Source organism: Carcharodon carcharias, chromosome 28 (assembly GCF_017639515.1).
Source record: "Carcharodon carcharias isolate sCarCar2 chromosome 28, sCarCar2.pri, whole genome shotgun sequence".
NCBI lineage: Eukaryota > Metazoa > Chordata > Chondrichthyes > Lamniformes > Lamnidae > Carcharodon > Carcharodon carcharias.
In genome coordinates, this window is record NC_054494.1 from 33,228,451 (window position 1) to 33,254,303 (window position 25,853).

A 25,853-nucleotide genomic window follows, 5' to 3' on the forward strand; every position below is an offset into this window, starting at 1 on the left:
AATAGCTCTAGGCCGACAATTCCACACAGTACTGTGCTGTGGATCAATGATCACCTTTCAGATGAGATGTTAAGCCAAAGCCCCAGCTGTGAGATCAGATCCCACGACACTATTCAAAGAACAAGAAAGGTTTGGTCCAGTATCCTTGCCAACATTGCTCCCTTAGCCAACGCCAGGTTACCCGATTATCATTTGCTGTTTGTGGGATCTTGATCCATGAAAATTGGCTGCCATACATGCCTACAAAACAATGGCTACGAAAGTAATTCATTGGCTGCAAAGACAATGCCACATCCTTGAGCATATGAGAGGCATTACATTTATTCTTCTCAAAGCACCCAACATCCAAATTCTGTTGAGACAACGTATCAAACTGATACATAAGAAATGCAAGTATCTCTGTTTCTAACTTACAGCAATTCAACCAGAAACCAAAATATACAAGAAACACATTACAAAATGTGGTCCCCTTTAAACTAATACAAATTTTTCTTGGTAGCCACATGATGGCGTTATGGGTTAAACTTTCCCAAAGAGGTGGCAATGCTCCTTGCAAATTACACTGCCATGAATAGTGCTTAACTGATCATGAATGTTAAGAGAAGCACTGCAACCCTAACTGCTCTACAATGTGTGAGCAAATTACAATCAAGTTAATTGACATGCAAAAGATAGGTGGCAAGAGGTCTTTAAAACTTTAGTTAAGCATCAGGCCGATGGGGATATTTAAAGTTCCCCTCTTTTCAACTAACAGTAGCAATTTAAAATTGACAAAATCAGGTAGATTGATTGCCTATTTTAAAGCAATTGGCTCAGATATTAAATATACAAAATAAATTAGGTCAGGACACAATGCTTAAAAATTACAAACAACATATCTTGGTACGGTGAAATTCTGTTTTCAGTCATCATTCAAGTACAAATGGAATATTTTGTTAACATCTACCGGCCATCATTTGCCTTCTTTACAAAAGAGTAATACGATGCTGATAGTGTGCTTTAAGTTCCTAGTACCAATTAACCTGTGGATAGGGCAGCAATTCCCACCCCCTACTTTCAGCCGACGGTCTTACTCAGGACACCCGGGAAACAAATTACACCTGGACTAAAAGCCCGCTTTCTTGTACCAAACAGCAAGTACCAGAATTGTGGAGTTTGCACATTCACTACCATCTGTGAAGGAGAGCCAGGCAGTGGATATAATTATCCCTTCTCCAGAAGGGATGAGCTGTCTTGATAATGCAATTTTGCTTCCGAAGTTCAACTCATTCAGCTTACCATAACAACCAGTTTAACGCAGGATAACAGACTGCAATGTAACAGCAAATATCCCAAACAAAAATGCTCTCTAATTCTAACCTGCAATGAAGACAATCCTGTGCTATTATTAATTCTTATGTCAAAAGTATCAACAAGACATAAGAATTAACCTTCTTACAGAATATAAACTGCTACTAATAATGGGTGGGTCGACAGAGGAATGGTTTCAGAACGAAGCACAACAGGGCATGTATTCGATGGGCAGAATTGCTCCTTCTGTGACATTATGACTCTATGACACTTTGTAGCAGGGCTGGAGGAAGACAACATAACTAATTTGGCTCCTGTATCACAAATGCTTGTGAGGACAGTATCCAGTGGTTTTTGCACTCGTCAAGTCCACAGGTCACACATTTATTTGCAGAGATTGAACTGGAAAGCCTTTCCTAGTTTCCATACTTTCTCATGTCCTATTATCTTACCAACAACAAAACATGACTGTTGTATCTATCTCAGGGGAAGTAAATTAGTATTTGCAAGATTAATTTACTAATAAAGCTTCTGACCACTCACCTCTGATGTCATTGGCACATTTTGCTTACGAACATTGTGATTGTGCTGGTCTGTATTGAGCATTATTACAGCATAGGCAAGTGCAAAGCAGGCATCATTGTTGGAAAATGGTGTGCCATTAATTTTCTGAAAAGAGGAAGAAGCAAATGCAGAAATTTCCCACAAAAAAATTAGACAATTGGTTCAAAAGGATGTTTTTCAGCTAAATTCAACACACGGGTAATTATTTTCACACAAAGTCATGCTTTGCTTTCAGTTACACAAGATCCTCTTTTTCCTCCATCACCAGCCATTATTGAAAACTTGCAGCCAATGACTGTGAAGATATTTACTTGATATCAAATACAAAATTACCTGGAAAAACTCAGCAGGTCTGACAGCATCTGCAGAGAGGGATACAGTTGACGTTTCGAGTCCGTATGACCCTTCATCAAAATTTCTGATTTTGAGCCTTGAACCGCTGCAGTCCATGTGGTGTAGGTACACCCACAGTGCTGTTAGGGAGTTCTGGGATTTTGACCCAGCGATAATGAAGGAATGGCAATATAGTTCCAAGTCAGGATGGTGAGTGACTTGGAGAGGAACTTGCAGGCGGTGATGCTCCCATGCATCTGTTGCCCTTGTCCTTTTAGGGTGTAGAGGTCATGGATGGTACACACTGCTGCCACTGTATGTCGGTAGCGGAGAGGTGAATGTTGAAGGTGGTGGGTGGGGTGCCGATCAAGCGGGCTGCATTGCCATCGATGATGTCAAGCTTCTTGAGTGTTGTTGGAGCTGCACTCATCCAGGCAAGTGGAAGGTATTCCATCAGAGTCCTGACTCATGCCTTGTAGATGGTGGATAGGCTTTGGGGAGTCAGGAGGTGAGTTACTCATCACAGAATTCCCAGCCTCTTGTAGCCACATTGGTTATATGGCTGGTCCAGTTACGTTTCTGATCAATGGTAACCCCCAAGGTGTTGATTGTGGGGGATTCAACGATGGTACTACCATTGAAGGTCAAAGGGAGAGGGTTAGATTCTCTCTTGTTGGACAGGGTCATTGCCTGGTAGTTGTGTAGCACAAATGTTACTTGCCACTTATCAGCCCAAGCCTGAATGTTGTCCAGGTCTTGCTGCATATGGACCTGGACTGCTTCAGTATCTGAGGAGTCGCAAACAGTACTGAACATTGTGTAATCATCAGCGAACATCTCCACTTCTGACCTTATGATGGAGGGAAGGTCATTGATGAAGCAGCTGAAGATGGTTGGGCATAGGACACTCACTCCCCTGAGGAACTCCTGCCATGATATTCTGGGATTGAGATGATTGACCTCCAACAACCACAACTATCTTTCGTTTATGCTAGGTATGACATTAACAAGTGGAGAATTTTCCCCTGATTCCCATGGACTTCAGTTTTGCTAGGGCTCCTTGATGCCACACATGTCAGTTGCTGCCTTGATGTCAATGGCAGTCACTCTCACCTCACCTCTGGCATTTTGCTCTTTTGTCCATGTTTGGACCAAGGCTGTAATGAGGTCAGGAGCTGAGTGGTCCTGGCCGAACCCAAACTGAGCACCAGTGAGCACATTACTGCTGAGTAATTGCCGCTTGATAGCACTGTCGATGACAACTTCCATCACTGTGCTGATGATTGAGAGTTATGCTAACTGGGTGTTAATTGGCCGGGTTGGATTTGTCCTGTTTTTTTGTGGGCAGGACATACCTGGGCAATTTTCCACCTTGCCGGGTAGATGCCAGTGTTGTAGCTGATTCAGAACAGCTTGGCTAGGGGCATGGATAATTTTGGAGCATAAGTCTTCTGTACCTTTGCTGGAATGTTGTCAGGGCCCATAGTCTTTGCAGTATCCAGTGCCTTCAGCTTGATATCACCTGGGAGTCAATTGAATTGGTTGAAAATTGGTATTGGTGATGCTGGGGACCTCGGGAGGAAACCAAGATGGATCATTCACTCAGGTTGATGCAAATACTTCAGCCTTGTCTTTTGCCCTGGTGTGCTGGGCTCCCCAGTTATTGAAGGTGGAGGAGTCTCCTCCACCGGTTAGTTGTTTAATTGCCCACCACCATTCATGTGGCCGAAATAAAAACAGGAAGTGCTGGAAAAACTCAGCAGGTCTAGCAACATATGTGGAGTGAGAAATAGAGTTAATGTTTCAAGTCCAATATGACTCTTCTTTGGAACTGAAGAGAGGCAAAAAGGTGATTTATGTTGTTGGAAAAAGGGAGAGGGTCAGTGGGGGCAAAAAGGGGAAGGTCAGTGATAGATTAAAGGGTGAGGGAGAAGGGATGGGAATGGTAGTAGTAAAGGAACAAAACATTGGTCTAGGGAATGTTTTAGTAGCAGAATAAAGGTCAGCACTGTCTGAAAGCAAAATTGGAGAGTGTGTTCATCGCAGAATAAAGGTCAATGTTGCCTGAATGCAAAACATGAGAACAAGACGCAAGCTGGCACTAGGGGAAAAATATATAAAATGGAGGACAGAACTCATGGTCTGAAGTTGTTGAACTCAATGTTGAGACCAGAAGGCTGTAAAGTGCCTAATTGGAAGATGAAGTGTTGTTCCTCAAACTTGCATTGGGTTTCACTGGTACACTGCAGCAGGTCAAGAACCGAAATGTGAGCATGCGAGCAAGTTGGTGAGTTGAAATGAGAAGCAGCTGGGAGGTCAGGTTTATGCTTGCAGACTGAACGGAGAGGTTCTGCAAAGCGGTTACCCAGTCTGCGTTTGGTCTCCTCCATGTATAGGAGGCCGCATTATGAGCAGCGAATACAATAGACTAAGTTGAAAAAAGTACAAGTAAATTGTTGCTTCAGTTGTACTGATGTTAACATATGCAGCTATTTTGTTTTCAGACAGTGCTGACCTTTACTCTGCTATTAACGCTTACTCTGGACCAATGTTCTGTTTCTTTCCTACCACCATTCCCACTCTCTTTGCTTTTTGTTCTATGACATTTTTTGTAATTTAATCCCCTCACCTTCTAACTATCCCTGACCTTCCCCCTTTATGCTCTACCCAACATTTCCTACTTTTTCAACAGAACCTATCACATTTCTACCTCTCTTCAGCTGAAGAGTCATATTAGACTCAAAATATTAACTCTGCTTTTCTCTCTACAGATGCTGCCAGGCTTGCTGAGCTTTTTCATCACTTTCTGGTTTTTATTTCAGATCTCCAGCATCTGCAGCATTTTGCTTTTATTGTACGGATGTGGCTGATACTATTAAAGATCAAACATACATCCCTAAAGACTGAGTAGTTTATGTAACAGGAATCTGTCAGCTGTCATTCCCGATGGTACAGCAACAGCAGAAATATAGGGGCACACAAAGAGCCCCTGAAAAGCTGGTTATAGCTAGCAGCAAGAACCTGCCCAATTTTACTATTCTTTAGGACAATCTTCATCATACAAGCTTCAAAATGCTCACAACCTGTTTTTCTTTCAGTTTGCAAAGTACATACATGCCAGTGATCTGTGAAGACTTCTAATAATCTGTGAATGACAGGAGCTTCACCAGGGAGTCTGAAGGCTTCTAGGTAGGAACGCAATGCTTCATCAACTCTCAATCCTTGGAAAGTAAACGTCCTAGTGTTTAAACAACAAAACTAGTCAGTGACTGTAGCTTATTTATAATTAACGTTCAATTTTTTTTAGTTTGTTAGTCTTTACAGTAGAACACAATATAATCCAAACATTCTTTTATATGAAAAAGATACGGAAATTTTAAATCCTTGCAAACAAGTCACAATTCTATGAGATTGTAAAAAAATATCTTTTTAAATGCAGCTATTTGGTAAGGATAATGCAATTAATGCACAATCAGCACAGGTGGCTATGTGGTGGAATTACTTCATATGGTAGAAATAGCAAAAGGAACAGCTGTATTATTTTCACCATTTCAAAATTAAAACTGGAGAGAATTAATAAGATAAAATGTAATAGAACTTTGAATATAGAGAACTTCTCCATAAAGTCAACTCCTCAAAGTCAAATTTTCTGAAATTAAATTTTGAGGCATTGAATTCTCATTTTACTGTTATTCTGTTGTTTAGTTCAAAGTATTAGACAATTAAATTCTGTCAACACAAAACACCACAATCTGAGTCGACTGCATAAGCAATGCAAAATGGGTCAAAACTTCCTCACAGGAGGTATCCTTTATTTCACTCCTGTATTTTAATCTCAGAGACCCACTATTTAAAGTTACCTCTTGTATCAACTTGATATTTCCTTGCGGACAGCACGACAGAAAGCAACATTAAGTGAAACTGGCTATTGCTGATCAGAGGTAATCAAGTTAATATCATATGGGAACCACTAGTTACAGAGTGAAATCTTTTACCACTTTGTACAATGAAATACTGTTTGTAAAAGCAGGCAGCCTTGGGAAAGAAATTCTCAGTATTTAGCAAATATTTCAACATTAATATATAATTATATATATAATATATAGTTAATGTTTGCTTTCCTCATAATGCATAGGGCCAATAAACAGTAGTCATAATTTGAGACAAGTTCATCTCAAAAAATTAATGCCTCAAAACACCTTTACCACGTAACTCTTGGATTAAACCCAGTTCTTTGGTACGTGTTGGCCAAAAAAGTGTGCATCTATACCACCGTAGGAACAGAAAAAGATCAACAGAACTGTTGGCTGGGCAACCAGGGCTTGAAATGCATGACGCATTCAAATTAATCAGCATAGTGAAACATGGCTCTTTCCAATGGATGATATATTAACAATTGTTATCTATACACCTCAAAAATAAGTAGAAGACAATTAACAGTATTAACAGCAATAAATTACATATGTAGAGAAACAGGTGGCAGGTGGAATCAATGATGTCTCTCCACCACTGTAAACTTAGCTTTTGGTCTCTCAAAGTGAGAGGGCAGGTAGCCATACCCATGTGTGCACTCATTACAATAGGTAGCAAAGACTGTTTTTGCTTTTCCTTTGTCACCAAAGATTTCCTTGTGGACCTAACTCCTAGCTAGCATTTGCATATTCTACAGGATACTCATTATACAAGAAAATACATAAATTAATACATTTTTCAAAAGAAGTTTCAATACCCAACAAAACTGTCCAGGAGTTCCATACTTTTCCGATCACTGATAAACTCGCCAATCATTTTTTTGTCCAATCGTGGATTTTCCCTGAGCCACTGAGCTACTTCACTGTTGTCCATGGGGGATGCGAGCAGGCCCTTCTCCTGAAGGAACTGAATGCCTTTTTTTGGTTTCTGGTTGAACTGCTCTGTTCCAGTAATAAGCAACTTAAAAGAAAGAAAACAAAAAAAACTCATTTCTGAAAAAAAAAATGTTTTTTTTCAAAACGCACTTTTTTACTGGTACAGTTCTGAGAGTTTGACACAAGCTGCCTCACTAGTGCTGCTCTCCATTTAGGGGAGAATCTGCCTGTGCATTTTGATGAATCTGAATGCTACTGAAATGTTATTGCTAGCAATAGGTCCATGCTTCATTTATAGTAAAAGCAATCCACAGGGGACTTATTAAATATTTTGTTTTGTAATATAGCTGGCAAAAAACAGAACTTGGCATGTGATCACCTCCTCAAGCTGGTCTCACAAATCCTTTGTTTGAGTCAACTTGTGTTCAGAAGAGTTGCATTCAGCTATTTAAATGACAGATTGCACACAACAACGCAACTTGAAAACATTGTCAAATTGCAACAGAATCTACAGTTAAAGTTTGGACAAGATAGGAAGAAGATATTAGATTGGGTGACCAAAAGCTTGGTCAAAGGGTAAGAGGTGACATTAAAAAATGAGGAGTGGGGGCTGGAGAGTGGAGGGGAAAGGCAGAGAGATTTAGAGAGGCACTTAGCTGCCTTAACACAGGACTGCCAATAGTGGGCAAATGGAGGGGTTTTGTACAAGAAGCCACTGTCAGAGGTATGGAGAACTTGTGGGAGTATAAATGTATGGCTGGAGCTGAATACTGTGATGAGGAGGAAAAAGGTGATAAAGGGATTTAATCACATTGTGCCTATTCATTCAAAGCTCAATTTTCTGAATGGATTGTGGGGGAAGAAATTTCTCCAAATAACACAATCTTTGGAGGAAGGTTCTATGCAGAAAGCATCAGGATGTAGAAAAACAGAAGCCATTCCACGCCTCAATGATGTGCTTATTCAAGCAACAATTTATTCTGCAGCTGTACGAATGTAACAAGGTTAGTATACTACATCTCATGGTCAAATCAGTGGCAAGTTGGGAGGGAAGAATAAGAAGAAATTGTTAAATATGAAGTATAAATTTGACGTGCCAATTATTCATACAAAATGAATGTTTCACTCTTGCTTCAATTGCATAACTAAATTTCTAATGAATGCTCATAATTCTATAAATCTCTTACCTTCTTCTTACTTTTAATTTCCGATAGTTCTTGAGGACTTGGTAGGAAAGAAGAAAATCGAGTTGGTTTCTTGGGAACCCTCTTCTCTACTGTAAACAAACATATCAGAGCTTACGTTAATATTGAAAACATGTCTGCATGTAGAACGAACACACACACACACTCCACATGGAATGCATTTTAATTCCTAATTTCTGACCAGAAATATATTCAATATATGACAGAAAAAACTTGATAATTGACAAGCCAAAAAAATGCAAAAAAATAAACTTTCATCTGCAGAATAAATTTCACTGGTGAGTGAATTCTGGTTCTAAAAAGGATTTTAACAAAGGATAGAATATTCAAAAATAAAACCTTAAAAATAAAACACTTAGTAATATAAGGTTGAACTTATTCTTTTCAACCATCTCATTCCCAAAGATATCAAGCATTTTCAAGGTACCAAGATGACATAATTTGGTTTCCAAAAATACAATCTCTTTGGCCATGTGAGGAGCACACTAGCCATTCCTAATCTGGTCACTAATACTTCAACACAGAGTCTGCTGGATAACTATCAGGAGTGGTGACTATAGGCTTTTATTTGTCCCCAGTCTTGGACACTGCAAACAAATGTAGCATCCTCATTACAACTTGATAGAGATACTAGCTAGCTCAAAGACCACAAATTAACCCTGGGGTCTTCCCTGGCCTCAGACATTAAGTGCAACATGCTGTTTTCCAGGAAGGGCCATCCTTACTTTTTAATCCAAGTCTAAACCACAGAAAAGAAACTTGCATCCTACACACAACTCACCCAACTGGTCTGTAGTAAAGTTAAGTGAAGCTTTATCCCATCACTTCATTTAAAATTATTGCATTTTTATCACACACAAATTTTATCTTGTGTACATCACGTGACAAAGGGAACCACTGTCAGAAGGGATATTTCCAAGAAAAGTGACCAGTAAGATGTTGCAAGAACTTTGACACTTGTACTTTGTTAGGGGCCTTGATCAATGGTTGAATTTTGCCTAAAGACAAGTTCTTCACAACAGGAGCCAAACAGACCGAAAAGGGGGCAAAAGTTCAGGTACCCAAAACTTTTGGTTAATTGTCTCATTGCTGTTCTTAGTGTCTAAGCTCTCATCATATGACTCAATGATTTCTGAACAATCTGGGTGCTCTCTACTTAGCTTGAAGCTTTACCTGTTCCACCTTCCTCTGCAACCTGCCGTCCCAGTTTCATTTTCTGAGCCATAAGGTGGCCACTGGTCGGGGGGTGAGGTAGCGACGTTTCCACATCCAAAGGAGGTGCGCTGCCACTAGTCCCAATCTTTTCAATACCTGCCAATGAAGTAAAGAGATTTATATAATGCCTTTTGCAACCTCAGGACGCTCCAAAGCACTTTACAGCCAATGAGGTACTTTTAGATGTAGTCACTGTCATAATGTTAGAAACGTGGCAACCAATTTATGCACAGCAAGCTCCCAAAAACAGCAATATGATAATGACTAGATAATCTGATGGTGGTTGAGAGATTATTGGTCTGGTCACTGGAGGGGACCTCCCTGCTCTTCTTCAAAGTAATGCCATGCGACTTTTTATATTCAACCGAGATGGCAACAGGACCTCGTTTTACCCTTTCACCTTCAATTGTACCGCATTGGAGCATCAGCCTAAATTATGTGCTCAAGTCTCAGGAGTGCAAATGGAACCAAAAACCTTCCGACTCTGGAGGTGAGAGTGCTATCCGTTGTACCATGGCTAGAGATGTATAACTGAATGCACATGGTACAAAACCAATTATTTTATTTCAATATTCAAAAAAGCAAAAAGGAAGTATTCAATGCAATAGAATTTCCTTGAAAAAGCCACAGATATCTCCATGACCTGATTCTGACAGGCTCTGCTGTAAATTCCAGAATGCAGATTCAGTCTCAAATCACTCACTGTTAGGAGCTCAATAAGTACAGTGTGCAAGCCAGGTAGGACCTTGAGTACATGATTGCACTTCAATCCAAACACACACATTCCAGATAATTTGGAGTTCAATTATAAAGGCTCGATAATCTGCCAAAAACAATAACGATCATGTAGATATTCTCCCACCAACAAAATTCTTATTTCCAAAGTTGTTTTTCGCATCAAACATTGCAATATATGGTTACAAAATTATAAAATATTACCAACTAAGGGAATGAGCCTGTCTCTGTAGCTCAAAATCATTCCAAAATGTTTTCTAAGTGCTGCAGAAGTCTGACTTTGAGAACACCTAAGCAAGAGGTGGAACAAAGATTATTATCTTTTGTTTTTGCAGGATACACTAGAAATGCTGCAATTTATTAGGAACATGAGGCAATCCAGCTTCACAACAATGACAACAAGTAACGTAACACAAACTCAGCACTCCTACAGAAGTAGTGAATCTTCATTTAGCAACAGATCTCCAGCAGATCAGTGGCAACAACAAAAAGCATGGCAGCATCGGCGGAGAAGAAAAGAGTTGACGTTTCGAGTCCTCAAGACCCTTCAACAGAACTAGGTGAATCCAAGGAAGGGGTGAAATATAAGCTGGTTTAAGGTGTGTGTGTGTGTGTGTGTGTGTGTGTGTGTGTGTGTGTTGGGGGGGGGAAAAGTGGAGGTGGGGGGTGTGGTTGTAGGGACAAGCAAGCAATAATAGAAGCAGATCATCAAAAGATGTCACAGACAACAGAACAAAAGAACACATAGGTGTATCACCAACTTCAACACCTGTGTTCTTTTGTTCTGTTGTCTGTGACATCTTTTGATGATCTGCTTCTATTACTGCTTGCTTGTCCCTACAACCACACCCCCCCGCCTCCACTTCTCTCCCCCCACCCAACACACACACACGCACACACGCATGCATCCCTTCCTTGGATTCACCTAGTTCTGTTGAAGGGTCTTGAGGACTCGAAACATCAACTCTTTTCTTCTCCGCCAATGCTGCCAGACCTGCTGAGTTTTTCCAGGTAATTCTGTTTTTGTTTTGGATTTCCAGCATCCACAGTTTTTTGTTTTTACAACAAAAAGCATGTCGAGTTAAAACTTTAAAACTTCCATCGTCATAGAAACTGCTTTTTAGGTTATAGAAACTTCCATAAATAATAAACATTTGACAGACATCCTCACTGACCCTCAAAAAAATTAGTTGATGCGAACAGTAGTTCACTTCCGCAGCAAGTAAGTTGGTTTCCCTTATGCCGTGTTCTATGAGAGAGTAGAGATGCATTCCACAATCTTGCTTATGTTTACAGCCAATTTCGCTCAACCTTTGCATTAATATTTATCTAAGGCTTGCCCTCCAATCCTTAAACACATGACTTGACAACATACAGGTGTCACTGTCACATTGACATTAACTAGTAATAAAAATTCCAAACCCTAACTTATTAAGAACCCTACTAAGTCTGTCCAAGGTACAACATAATAGATATCTGCTGAAACCCAATAAAAATACACCTATAAATTAACTATATGTTGCACGCAGGCCTCAATGAGTTTATAACATACAGAGTAAGAGTAACATACACTTCTCAACTAGTGTACACAAGGACAATGGACATCTTTCAGCAAGCTTAAAGACATCAACTTAGACTTAGAGAAAGGGTCAGCAACCTTAATAACAAGAGCAAATTTTAAAAAATTTAGTGAAAAACACAATATCTTAAAAGCTGCAAAGCTGTTACTCAAATGCCAATAATCATGAAAAACAAGCCAGAGACACATTTTCAGCAATATTTTAAAGGGTTTTACAAAAAATGTTAATTGAATACTTTCTTCCAAGTACAATGTTAATTAAAAGCTCAGGTTGCAGACCCCTTATCCAGACTGTTCAAATAATTGGATTACGTCCGAATTCAATGAAATGTCCATTTAATGTTATTTTCAAGCGATTCATATGAGAATCATGATTGCACTTACTGCTCACATCATGATGCAACGCTGCATTCATGGCACTATCATTCGTGCAGTATTGCCCACTGTTTCACATACCAAGTGCGATTTTTACTGATTGAAATTGTCAAACAATATAGTCAGTTTCCTTCCATCATTGACATTGAGAACAGCGGTACAGGAGGCACCCTGAGCTTTCTTTAAACTTTCTAACTGCACCTTATTGGCAGAATACACCAACTCCTTCCAGATTGCAGCCAATGTCCATCCCAAACAAGCTTCAATTGGTGGTAGAGCTGGTGATGCAACTCGGTCACTCTAACAACAACTGAGAAAATTCACTAGCTCAAAGCAGCTGTATCTGGACTAATACTACAGGAAATCACACTTGTCCTGAGACAGGTACATCCTGCCAGTATTAGCTATTTGAATTTTTGTGTTACAAAGCAAAGTCTTAGCATGCAGCTAGTAGATGAAAATGGCACACCTGCGATTATTGCTCATCAAATCTTACAGCATAAGAGGTGACAATTCATGTTAATGCCTGCTCTTTGAAAGAGCAAATCAACCATTCCCAGTCTCCTGCTCCATTCCCACCACCTACCAATATTTTCCTCTTCAAATATATTCCTAATTCCCTTTTAAAATTGTTATTGAATCTGATTTCACCATCCTTTCAGACAGTGTTCCAGATTATAAGAACTAACATGCTAACAGCTCTGGCTTGTGCTTGGCTTCTGGAAGTAAATTACAGGAAAATACATTGCCTTAAAGTATTGAAACTATATCATCAATAATTACCAGCATGCAGAAAACAAAGAGTATGCATAAATGGTTGGCAGGATGTGACAAGTGGAGTCCTGGAGGGGTCTGTGCTGGGGCCCCAACTTTTTACAATTTATATCAAATGACTTAGACAAGGGGAGTGATGGCATGGTAGCTAAATTTGCAGACAACACAAAGATAGGTAGGAAAGTATGTTGTGAAGAGGACATGAGGAAGTTGCAGATGGATATAGATAGTTTGAGTGAGTGGGCAAAGATCCGACAAATGGAGTTCATAGTGTGGGAAAATGTGACGTTGTTCACTTTGGCAGGAAGAATGAAAAAGCAGAGTATTACTTAAATGGAGAATGGCTGCATAATTCTGAGCTGCAGCGCGATCTCGGTGTTCCAGTACATGAGTCACAAAAAGTTAGTGTGCAGATACAGCAAGTAATTAAGAAGGCTAATGGAATGCCACCCTTTATTACGAGAAGAACTGAACATAAAAGTCAGTTACACAGGGCATTGGTGAGACCGTATCTTGAATACGGTGTGCAGTTTTGGTCTCCTTATTTAAGGAAAAATGTAAATGTGTTGGAGGCAGTTCAGAGGAGTTTTACTAGATTGATACTTGGAATGAGTGGGTTGTCTTATGAGGGAAGGTTGGACAGACTGGACTTGTTTCCACTGGAGTTTAGAAGAGTGAGGGGTGACTTGATTGAAATATACAAGATCCTGAACGGCCTTGACAAGGTGGACGTGGAAAGGATGTTTCCTCTCATGGGTGAGTCCAGAGCGAGGGGGCACTATTTTAATATTAGGAGTCGCCCTTCTATGACAGAGATGAGGAAAATTTTTTTCTGAGGGTTGTCCGACTTTGGAACTCTCTCCCTCAGAAGGTGGTGCAGGCAGAGTCATTGAATATTTTTATGGCAGAGATAGATTGATTCCCTTGCATAACAAGAATCTAAGGTTATCGGGGGTAGACGGGAATGCGGAATTCAAAACACAAGCAGAGCAGCCAAGGTCTTATTGAATGATGGAGCAGGTTCGAGGGGCCAATACACTCCTCTTCCTATTTCTTATGTTTCTTATATTACGTAGCGTAAGCTTCAGCTGAAAAGTAAACAGCAAGCCTCACTCTACACATTTCAAATGATACTATGATAGAAACTTGGAACAAAAATTTGTCTTCAATTGGTTTCTTATGTTGCCATTACCTTTGTCTAACATGGATGAGTGTTTGTGTATGCATTATTGCTATTTGGCAGTGGAGCCATCATTAAGCCCATCAAAAACATGACAACCATTCTGGTGAGAGTCGTCTATCTGAGAATAGACAGCCTCTACTGGTACTATTCCTTACCATTTGTGATGCCTTTGCCATCATTCATTTCTAGTACCGGAGTGCTTCCATCTCTTTTGTCCTGTTGTAAAGTATTATTGAGAACCTGGGCTTGACAGTGAGCCTCAGTGCTGTCAATAACTGTTAATAAAGCCTCAAGTGATAACAAGTGAGTGGTGTACAGTTGTCCAGAGACAGGAAAAGCATTCTACAAAAAGAATCAAAGGAGAAGTTCAGTAAAACTTGCAGAGTGGATGCAAAAATTCTAAATGAAACAAATTTTCATCAATAATTCAATGAGATTGGCTTATATTTTTCTACTTTTTTTTAATAATCAAGAAAGGCAGCAAATTTAGAGAACAAGCTTGCATCTTGACAGAAGGCAGGATGGAAACAGGCTTGCATATAAAGTATATATTTAATGTCGTAAAGTACTGAACAGTAGGAACAATTACACTCATTCTCATAGATAACCTTGTATCGAAACACAGTAATTCCAGAACAACAATTTCAGATTGAATTGTGTGCTTCCCATGAAGGAACATGCCAGAGTTGCTCAATAACAAACTTTCCAAAGCCCACTTTACATTTCCTCAATTTTAGAATCACTCCAGTATTAATATGTTAAAGTATTACAGATACTGAATTTCTTAACAAAGCTCTTTACTTGATAAAACCAAGAAATACTAATTTAAAGTTGAAAAAAGACCCGACATTTGAAAGAATCAAAAATTTCCTAGAGTCTGTTTACCTTGGAAAGGAGTTTGGTAAGATCTTCAAAGAGATTACAACAGTAGAAATCACAATCAAAGTTGATGTACAGTTCTGTGGCAAAGCTTGGGATTCGCCATAGTTGAACTAGTGCCTCCAAAGCCACCTCTTTCATTTCATATGGCATTTTCGGATTTTCCGAGGTGACCAATTCCATTAGCTTTTTCAAATACATCTGGAGAAGAGAAAACGCAAATTTTCCATGTATAATGCCAATTACAATTTCCTAAACCACACTGAACTTCTAACAGAACTATAGATAACTTCAATCAGCAAGCCACGGTTCCAACTACAGTTCCAAAACATATTCTTGCAACAGTGCAAGTGCAGCAGGACAACAGAAAGTTTGGCCAATTTCTTAATTTACTTTGGAATAGCTTCCCCACCATGATTGTTATAATTTCTGAATCAAATACAACAAAGCAACAAAAGTCAAGCATTTTCATGGAAGGCAAAACCTGGTTTAAACTAAATTACGACATCACTTACAAACTGCAAGATAAATTATTTCATGCAAAATATTGGATAAATGTAACTCAAGCTCTTTGCTGTACATAGATATACAAAATGGTTAATTGTAAATAGCTAGGGAGTTTAAACTCTTTCTCGAAACAAAACGTATCTGGAGATCATGAAATAAAGTTGCCTTCTATAGGCAGGAAGTAAAGAAGTAGCTCCAGTGATGGAAACATTAAAAATATTTTTGAAACTCGTTTACCAATTAAAGCCATCATCTCCACACTGCAAAAGAACAAGAAAGTTACTGGATGGGGTATATAATAGATGGCTAATCTGCAAGGTCTGTTTTAGAACCTGGCTATAGTTGAAAATTATGCCCATTATTGTAGAGATCCATTTCATACCCCAATTATTCTGAATTCATATCTTTTCATATCCAGTACATGAACAATCATCCCTTACTGCAAGTCTCATTATTTTCTGCTAGTCATTATTTAATCCTATGAAAATGAAAATTATGCAATTTTGTCACTTGGTTTAAACTAAATAACAAAAAGAAATGAGAGAGAATTCCTGAACTCAACAACAGCATTTTGGATCTCAATACTAAGATTGAACTAGGATTAGAATGATCACCATGGTCATTTGCCATGAAAGCTGATTAATGTGAAGCAGGTTCTACATACTGAGGTCTCTGTTTAAGTTCAGTTCCACCCACCTCAAGTTGAAACTTAAGATGTTCCCTCATACTTTCAAATAAAAGGAAGCATAGCCGGAGAGAAGTGGCATACAAATTAAGACGCTCCACAATTAATAGCTGAAAAAAAAATACAAAAACAGTTTGTGAATATCCTCAGATACAAAATCACCAGTCCAAAAAAATCAGATAAAACACCAAATTCTGACCTGAAACAGGTGCCGACAGAGTTCATCTTTAACGAGACCAAGCAAAGATGTATAGTTGGCAATGTGCGCCGATTCCAGTGCTATAGTTAGCAACTGCAAACCCATATGAATCATCACATCAGAGTTGTGGCGGTCATGTGGATTGGTGAGGGATATAAGGAACCGGAATAGCTCCCGTATACAAGGCAAGCCATACGGAACCAGAGCTGCACCTGAAAGAGATACATTCATATGTGAGTATAATTACAGAGAATTACGTAGAACATAGAGCACAGAAACAGCTATTTGGCCAACCTGGTCTGTGCTGATGTTTATACTTCACGAGTCTCCTTCTAGTCTATCTACTGTATATACTCAAGTAACAGTCAATCTCGTGTAAAAGGCGACCCCTGACCTTTGGACAAAAAAATCCTTAACTTTCTTTGACCTCAATTCATTATTCATTAAAACAGTACTTGTGAATACCTACAGAATGCAAACCCCTACACCAAGGCTTAGGTCAAGGGCTGGGAGCAGTCAGCATGACATTTTCTTTTGAGAGCCATGTTAGGATGATTATTTACAAGGGCCAGAAAAAAAATTAAGAGATTTTGCAGTCATGAGAAAGGGAGATGACTGCTAAGGTGACAAAGGTACAGATGCAACTAAAGGAGTTGTAAGCCAAACATCAGCTCTGAATCCATGATGAGCAAAGTTAAAATATGGAACAAGGATGTCTGTTAACAGCAACTGAACTCCTTAATAATAAGAGAGAGAGAGAGAGAGAGAGGGAGAGACAATAAACAGCTGGTGTGGGTACTGCTTCCCCCATTTTGGATTCTTTTGAGAGCCATGTTAGGTGTGTCAAGTGGATGTGTTTTAGTTGAAAGTAAGCCCCTCAAAACATTACCCGTGTAAAAGTCGACCCCTTAAACTTTTCACCTAAAGAATGGGTCTCAAAAATTCGACTCTTACAAGAATATATCCAGTACTTCACTTAAGTCTATCAGCAAGTCTTTTTATTCCCTTTTTTCTCATGCACTCGTTTAGTTCATTTCGGAAAGTCAATTGTCATGCCCACTTCCTGCGATTTTACATTCTAATCACTCTGAATAAAAGAATTTCTTCTTGTTTACATATTTAACGTATTCATAACTTGAATTTATGGCCCCTAGTTTTATATTCGCCCACAAATAGAAACATCCATACCTAACCTGTCAGACCCTTTCATAATTCATAAAGTCCTCTAGTTGCTTCTAAGTCTTCTCTTTGGGAAAAAGGTCCCAACCTGCTCAATCTTTCCCAGTAGCTACAATTGCTCAGTTCTTGGGCTATCCTTGTAAACCTTTTATGCACTTTCTCCAGTGCTTCAATGTCCTTTTTATAGTATGGAGACCAGAAATGTGCACAGTACTAAGTGTAGCCTGACCAGAGTCCTTTACAAGTTCCATATAACTACACTGCTTTTGAATTCTATAAATTTAGGAAAAAAATCTTGGAGCTGTATTAGTATACCTTGCTCGTCCTGCTTTCTACCCTTAATGTCACCTATTAGCACATTTCTTAGCTAATATCACCACCATCAATACCTCTTTGTCCTTTTGTCTATGACATCTTTTGGCAATCTCCACCTATCACTGGCCCTCTATCCAGCTCTACCTGTCCCACCAGCCGCCCCCTCTCTTAAACCAGCTTATATTTCACCTCTCTTCTAGTTTTCCTTAGTTCTGTTGAAGAGTCATACGGACTCGAAACCTTAACTGTATTCCTCTCCGCAGATGCTGTGGTTTTCCTGGTATTTTTGTTTTTGTTTAGTATTTTAAATTGCTTTGCTGACTTGTGATGCTGCTTTTAATGACTTGTTCACCTGAATCCCTAGATTCTTTTGTTTTTATTCTCATTTTTATTTCCTACTTTCTAAGGTGTAAGTGATGGTTCTGATTTTCCTACTAAAATGCATCTCTCTCTCTCTTCAAGCAGCGTCCTCGCTGTCCAAGGTTGCTAATCATGGCTTTCCACACATCTCTACATCATGGTATTACAATGGAGCAAACAGAAGAGGCTGGCCCTAAGAATGACCTCAGCTGGGACTGAACCCGCGCCATTGGCGTTATTAGAACCACACTCTACCCAACCAGCCCCTTCCAAAATGCATCACCTCACATTTATCAATGTTAAAGATAATTTGCCACTTAACTGTGCCTGTCTCCAAGTTTTCCAATGTTGTCTTATGTCATTCTTCCTCAGTGTTAGCTATACCCCCTAATTTGGTACCATCTGAGAATTTTAATATTGAGTAACTTATTCCTAAACACAAATGTAAATTATGAATAAGCGGTCCTAGAACCAATCCTTGTGGCTCAATGCCTTCCCTCCCATCTGAATAACTACCCTTTATCCTTATTCTATGCTTTTTGTTTTTTAGCCAATTTACTTTCCATTCAGCTCTTTGTCCCGGCTGCACATACCCTAGCCTTTGTCATGTTATATCTTATCAAATTTTTGACACACTTGTCTACTTTCCTTGTTACCTCTTCAAAGAAATCAAAGTTAATCAAGTGTGACTTTCAAAATCCAGGCTGACTTTTTTTTTGTTATATTTTCTATCTCCAGATGCTTTTCTATCACTTCTTTCAGTATAAATGTCAGTACATTGACAGGAAAGTGGAGTTGAGGTTACAATTACATCAGCCATGATCTTATCGAATGGCAGAGAAGGCTCAAGGGGCCGAATGGCCTACTCCTGGTCCTAATTGTTATGTTCTTACACATTTCCTATCACAGGCATTAAGCTGCCTGGTCTATAGTTCCCAGTTTTTGGTCTGTCCCTGTATTGCATATAAGAACATTAGCAATCTGTTATTCCACTAGTACTACCCTGTCATCTACAGAACTTTTATAAATAAATTAGTGCCTCTTCTATGTCATGCATAGCTTTTTTAAAAATGCAAGGGTGCATACCATTCAGACCTGGGATTTTAACCTCTTAATTTTACTAGTTTGTCAATTATTTTCTCTCTTTCTCTCCTGACTATATCAATGTTCTTTTTAAGCTCCTCTTCTGAATGGCCCAAGTTGCTCGGCAACCGGAGTTTAACTGAGGCATAGTGGCTCAATGTGACAGAAAACAGTTTAATTCAAGTTCTTAATCTTAATCATATTGCTGAGAGGGATGAAAAAGAAAAAGAAACTTGGAAGCAGAATCTCTACTGGGCTGTTTAGGAAGGAGGCTGTTAGAGGGAGAAGTAAAGAGAATAAAGCCAGAACAAAAAAAACATCAGGTGGAAAAGAGTGTGCCCTTCCAGGATGTGAACATTTACTCTCAAAAATGAAGAAAATAGCTTTCTCAGAAAAACAACATTTAAGTCATAGTGAATGCAATGTTAAATAAAGCATTACAAATTAGCAGAGTGCAGAGCCTATTCTCATTTCAGCTTTAAGTTCCAGCATTAAATTTCCTAAAGGTAGGCTAAATCCTTTCACACAACAATATTTTCAGTTTTCAATGTACTGCTTACAACTTTTAAGTTAAACATCAAGGACCTGGGTATTAGCTGTAACAGTTGCGTCAGAGACAATGGTCTAGTTTCTCTTGTTCAATTTAGTGTTAACAGAAATAGGCTGTCCATGTCTAAGTTATGAAAAATATTAAAAAGAAACTGAATCTGAATGTAAATGAACCAGGCCAATTAGCATTTATGACATACCAGTGCACTGCAAAAAGTTATAAGATGCAAATTTGATTTAGGATTAATATTAATAGCAAGCATTCCATCACCATTTTGCTCATTGTACAGGATATATGAATATTCATACAAACCTTCCTTCTGTGTTGACTGTGTAAACCTAACCCCACGAGGGTTAACATAGTCCATATCATGTACTTCATGGATTGAAGCAGTATCAGACGTTTCTGTAAGGGAGTCCCGGTCTTCTAATACTTCTGGAATAGATTCCACTGATGTTGATTGAGCCTTCTCTTCCTTAGGTAAAAAGCCTTCTACTCCTCCACCCTTCTAGGAAAATAGTAAGCTTCAAGTTAACTCATCTGTAGGGTATAATTATCTTTTAAATCCTTTCTTATGACAGGTCTGTGAACAAGGCTCAAACTACCGAGGTGGTCAAGGGCTAACTCTATTTGAGGTAGAGGAAGTTCACCACACATGTACAATGTACTTTATCAATCATAAATAACAATTAGATTTAAAAATTATTTAGCCACTACAAGATCTTTGCTGGGAAGTACTCAAATTGGTTGAGGGTTAGAGATAAATTGAAAAAAATTGTTTGATATGACCATAAAGTCTACAACCATAAGACACAGGCTTGACCTCAGAAGAGGAGTAAAGAGGTCGTTCAGATCTAACTACCTCAGAGTGGTAACTGTACAGAACAGGCTACTCAAGGAGACAGTCAATGAGAATAGGATTGGTAAATTGCAAAGGCAAATGCATAGATTTATGTTCAAAGAAACCAATCAAGTTAACAAAAGAAACTAACCATGGTATGGCATTTTTTGGAAGATTAGTACCAGTCATATGAACTGGTTCTGGTATTTCTAACAATAGATCAATAATATAATATAGTACCCTGGGTATGCAACCATCTCATTGGGGGAACAGAGCGAGTACATGGCAATTTCAAAATGTTAATCAATTAGGGACAATTTACTGTAATGGTGTCCTGGTCATAATGTATCAAACTTTTGTCTTCTGTTAGCCTTGGCTGGTAACATTCTAATCTTAGACAGAAGGTTCCAATTTCAAGCTCCATTCCAGAGACTAATCTCGGCTGGCACTCCAATTCAGTTTTCAGGAACTGCTGCACTATTGGAGGTGCCATCTTCAGGATGAATTTTTAAACAAAACCCATTTTGCTCATTTCGGTAGATGTACAAGGTCCCATTGCATTATTCCAGAGGGCAGGGACATTCTCCCATGTCCTGGCCATCACTTATCTGTCAACCAATACCACCCAGAACATATCATCTGGTCACTTCTCTCATTGCTGTTCAGGGACCAAGCTGCAGGGAAATTAGCTGGCATGTTTGCCAACATTTCAAAAGCAATTTATTGGCTGCGATATAAACGCAAGCTCTTTCTTTCACATTGTTGTATCAATATATTTATGTGGAACATCAAATTGAAAATGGTTAAAATGTTATGAATTGTTTTCCTTTGAGTATAAAATGGATTTTGCTCTTGCCAGTGTTTGCAGCACGCTAAACTGCTAAAAAGAAATGAACAAAATAAACACCAGAGGTTTAAAGATAGCAAATTAAAATGATGGGAAATAAATAATGGAGGCAACCCCTTTAACAATCAGAGTCCACTTGCCAACCAAAATCAGCACACGCTTCTCATGCAATATAAATTGCTGCTCCCTTTACAATTGGTATTCCTCTGAATTCTGTCCTGATGAATGTAAGACAAAAAGCTTCAACAGCACGTTTCTTTTTTCAACAATGCTCAAATAACTAATTGCTTTAAAACCTCCAACAATGGTAGCATTTACCTGAGACTCTTGTTGGGCTTGCGATTCTAAGACTTTCTCTTCGCCAGGCTCACTGGAAGGGGTGTTTGCTGGAGTGATGCCTGTAGAATTGACCTGGTCAAGATCAGTAAGGTCTTCTTTTGATGTTGTCTTTGAAGAAAGTTCCATACCACTGTCTGTGGTAGGGCTCGAGACAGTGGACGCATTTTCAGAAAGAGTGGTTGAAGTGGAAGCTGCGCTGCTTGCAGATACAACTGAATGTTCCAGGAAGGGTACTTCACCTTTAAAAAGCAACCAGTATATCTTACATATAGATCTGTAAGTCATAAGTTTAAAATTCTTAATTATCCATTCATTTCTTCAACTCATGATACTTGATATCATTGCAATAGTGACCAAATTATGAGCAATGGATCACTTCTATATATTCCAAGACAACACATAGGAACAGGAGAAGGCCATTCGGCCCATTGTGTCTGCGCTGCCATTCAATTAGATCGCAGTTAATCATTAGATCTATTTGTTCTATTGATCATCAGTTTGATGCAATTTGGAAGGTCTAATACAGGTAGGAATTATACAGTAAATGGCAGAACCCTTAAGTGCATCGACAGGCAGAGGGATCTGGGTGTACAGGTCCACAGGTCACTGAAAGTGGCAACGCAGGTGGATAAGGTAGTCAGGAAGGCATATGGCATGCTTGCCTTCATCGGCAGGGGTACTGAGTATAAAAGCTGGGACGCCATGCTGCAGCTGTATAGAACCTTGGTTAGGCCACACTTGGAATATTGCACGCAATTCTGGTCGCCACATTGCCAGAAGGATATGGAGGCGTTGGAAAAGGTGCAGAGGAGGTTTACCAGGATGCTGCCTGGTCTGGAGGTTATTAGCTATGAAAAGAGGTTGTAGAAACTTGGATTGTTCTCACTAGAATGACGGAGATTGAGGGGCGACTTGATAGAAGCTAACAAAATTATGAGTGGTATGGACAGAGTAGATAGTCAGAAGTTTTTGCCCAGGGCGGAAGAGTCAATTAGTAGGAGACATAGATTTAAGGTGAGAGGAGAAAATTTAGGGGAGATGTGCGGGGCAAGTTTTTTTTACGCAGAGGGTGGTGAGTGTCTGGAATTCGCTGCCAGAGGAGGTGGTAGAAGCAGGTACGATAGTGGTGTTTAAGAGGCAGCTTGACAAATACATGAATAGGATGGGAATAGAGGGATGTGGAAGTGCAAAATGTTTTAGTTTGACAGGCAATATGATCGGTGCAGGCTTGGAGGGCCGAAGGGTCTGTTCCTGTGCTGTACTTTTCTTTGTTCTTTGATCTGTGTTTTTAATTTCTTACTCACTGTTTCTGTGGTGTATTTGGAACAATGCTGTTCTCAGTGTTACTGCTCTATTGTTGGGTAAATCCAAAGCCAGAAAATTTAGATCCACAGCTTAAGTTACATGCAAAGTAACATAATCACTGATAAAAAATTTACAAGTACTCTCCCACCCCCTCGTTTCCAAGGCACCCAAGAAAGACAACAAAAAACTTGGGCACTCCTTGTTCAAAGTATCCCAGGTGTCATTATCCATCAACCAGGAGATTTCATCTTTTCTCAGCTTTTCTTCCATTAACTTTTGTTTAATTAGGAGCCACTGATTATATCGAGGGAGCTAGCTAGAAATTGTACATGATATAACGCAATCATCAATCACCCATTAACCCAGTGATCATATAATTTCACCTCTGCATAGATTTATTTAAGCTTCTTCCAAATTCATTTGCAGTAATATCTTTAAATTAAGTGTATGGATAGCAGCCATGGTATTCAAGAGAAACAAGCGATTTTCAAAAAGCAAAATTTTAAACCAACTCAAATTCTTCATCACTTTTTCAAAAAAGGCTGATTGCAAAATTTTCTTCTCAGAAACAAAGTTTAAAAAGGCTAAACTATACCTGGTTGATTGTTTAAGAGCTGAGGTACAGAACCTATTGAACTGTGCAAAACCTGGCCCGGCACTGACGGTTGCTCTGACGCAAGGGGAAGCTTGTTTGCGTGACGAGATGGTCGTGGAGATTTCTTCTGCTTTTTCCACTTTGACGAGTCACTCATTCCTCCTGCTCTCATTTTGAGCTGCAAGTTGAATTATAACACATTGTGATATGAGCACGTTTTAAAACACTAACATATAGGTACCGACAAAGATTTTTCTCTCCTTGCATATTTCTTCCTTCAGTTTTTCAATTGCAGTGGGTGATGCTCAATGCACGAAACTCAAAATCAAATTGATGATAGAATGTTTTCTTTTGCATTCATTTTAGAAACACCAAAAACAATTCTGTGGGCTGAAATTCTCCTTTTAAAACTGTGCTAGCATTAAAAACAAAAATTTAAGAAGTGCATATGGTTTATCTGAGAGTGACCAGAAGGTTATAATCAGACAAAGATACTCAGACATGACTGTCATGTAGCGTTGTTCTCAGTCGGCTTGCAATTATGAACTGTACTTAAGCATCAGATTATAGCCTTCCAATAATATTTCTTTAAAACATATAATTCATTTTTTTTTTAAATTGAGGAAAGATATTACTTACCTAGTAGGGTTTTAGTTATTTTGTGAATTACGAGCAGCCACAAAGGAGTCTAAGCCTAGGTTGAATGGTTCTGGATATGCTGAACTTAGATTGGAAAAAAAAAGTGCTGCTCACTGCAGCCAAAATCATTCAATGGGAGCCCTTCTACAAATTATATGTTGAAAGAAATTTGAGGCTGAGGAGTAACTTTCCTTCTTAATTGTTTCTAAAGTAAGCTCAGCTTGTTCCACTGGGCAAAAATACAAATTTTAGGAAATGCAGCTTTAAAAATAATTGTCAATTGGGCCATAGTGAGTGAACTACAACAGCCATTTAAAACCATTAATTTGATATACAGAGCAGTTTGTGGTAATAATTTTAGTACTCAGATAAATGTACGTAAAAATTGCAGAAGCTGGAAAACTGAAACAAATGTTAGAAATTGCTGGTTTATCAACATCTGAAAAGAGACAAGCAACATCTAAATTTCAGATACTTTAGCTTTGACGAAGCATTTATACCTGAAATTTCCTCTATTCAGGTACTGATGGAGCTTGTGTACATGTGGTATTTTTATTTTGATTTTATTGTATTAACATTAATTTTTATTTGCATTCCAATAAGTTGACCAAAACTGCATACAGTCAATAACCGCTCTGCAGTTTAAATGGCTTGAAACAGGTTTAGAAATTAAAACAGTAATCTGAAGGATATAATCAGTTCACTTTTTGTTTTTAGACTGCTGTACCAGCGCAATTTCCAGGAGCACATTTGCTAAGAGAACACATTCAAATAGACGTTTGGCAATACAGAACTTGAGCATGGCTGGAAAAAAAGGCGTGTCAAAGCTTTTTGTCTTGCACTCAGCAGGACACTTCTCAAGAATACTAACATAAGGGGAAAATAATAATTTATACTGTATGTGAAGAGAGTGCTGATCGGTTGGCAGGTGCATTGCCATGGAGAATACAGCAGCGATGGTGACTGACAATTAACTACCAAGTATTGTCTGAAATTTAAACCAGGCAGCTTGACCCTGATATTCCTCAGGGCAATACCTTGACCAGAGTGTAAATTGTTGTTTGCCTCATTTTTTGGTATCTTGCGAAGTATCCTGATGAGTGCAAGGTGAAAAGCTTCAACAAGTCTCTTTTTTCAGCAATACTCAAGAACATATTCTTGAGTTTCAGTATATGTTTGTCTCTGTAAATGCTGCTTGTAGTGAATTTTAATTTCTGTCTTGCTTTAAGCATTCCTATCAGGATACAGCAATTACATTGACCTTGCATTAGTTTCAACTTTAGCTTACTAAACAGTAGACTAATTGTAAATTGCTTTATTTTTAAATTGGCTGATGGTATTTGGGCATCACTGCAATTTCATCCTTTATTACCCATCCTTTACTACACTTCCCTCATTGCACTCAACAGAGCTTAGTCCATGTGGTGTAG

General features: G+C 38.9%; 1 protein-coding gene across 6 annotated transcripts in view; it reads right to left on the reverse strand.

Moving 5' to 3' along the window:
* The window catches only part of gbf1 (golgi brefeldin A resistant guanine nucleotide exchange factor 1), a 203,183-nt gene that overhangs the window by 44,955 nt on the left and 132,375 nt on the right, over positions 1-25,853 (reverse strand). For 4 of the 6 annotated variants that reach the window (XM_041176618.1, XM_041176617.1, XM_041176615.1 and 1 more), the window contains 12 exons: positions 23,785-23,962; positions 21,864-22,123; positions 20,170-20,365; positions 16,371-16,582; positions 16,183-16,281; positions 14,986-15,180; positions 14,256-14,442; positions 9,413-9,550; positions 8,222-8,310; positions 6,917-7,119; positions 5,302-5,425; positions 1,834-1,959 (listed from right to left, as the gene is read on the reverse strand). In XM_041176618.1, coding sequence (XP_041032552.1) covers positions 1,834-1,959; positions 5,302-5,425; positions 6,917-7,119; positions 8,222-8,310; positions 9,413-9,550; positions 14,256-14,442; positions 14,986-15,180; positions 16,183-16,281; positions 16,371-16,582; positions 20,170-20,365; positions 21,864-22,123; positions 23,785-23,962 — 2,007 coding nt within the window. The remainder of the gene's footprint in view (positions 1-1,833; positions 1,960-5,301; positions 5,426-6,916; positions 7,120-8,221; positions 8,311-9,412; positions 9,551-14,255; positions 14,443-14,985; positions 15,181-16,182; positions 16,282-16,370; positions 16,583-20,169; positions 20,366-21,863; positions 22,124-23,784; positions 23,963-25,853) is intronic. The other 2 variants (XM_041176616.1, XM_041176619.1) reach the window with 2 other exon arrangements.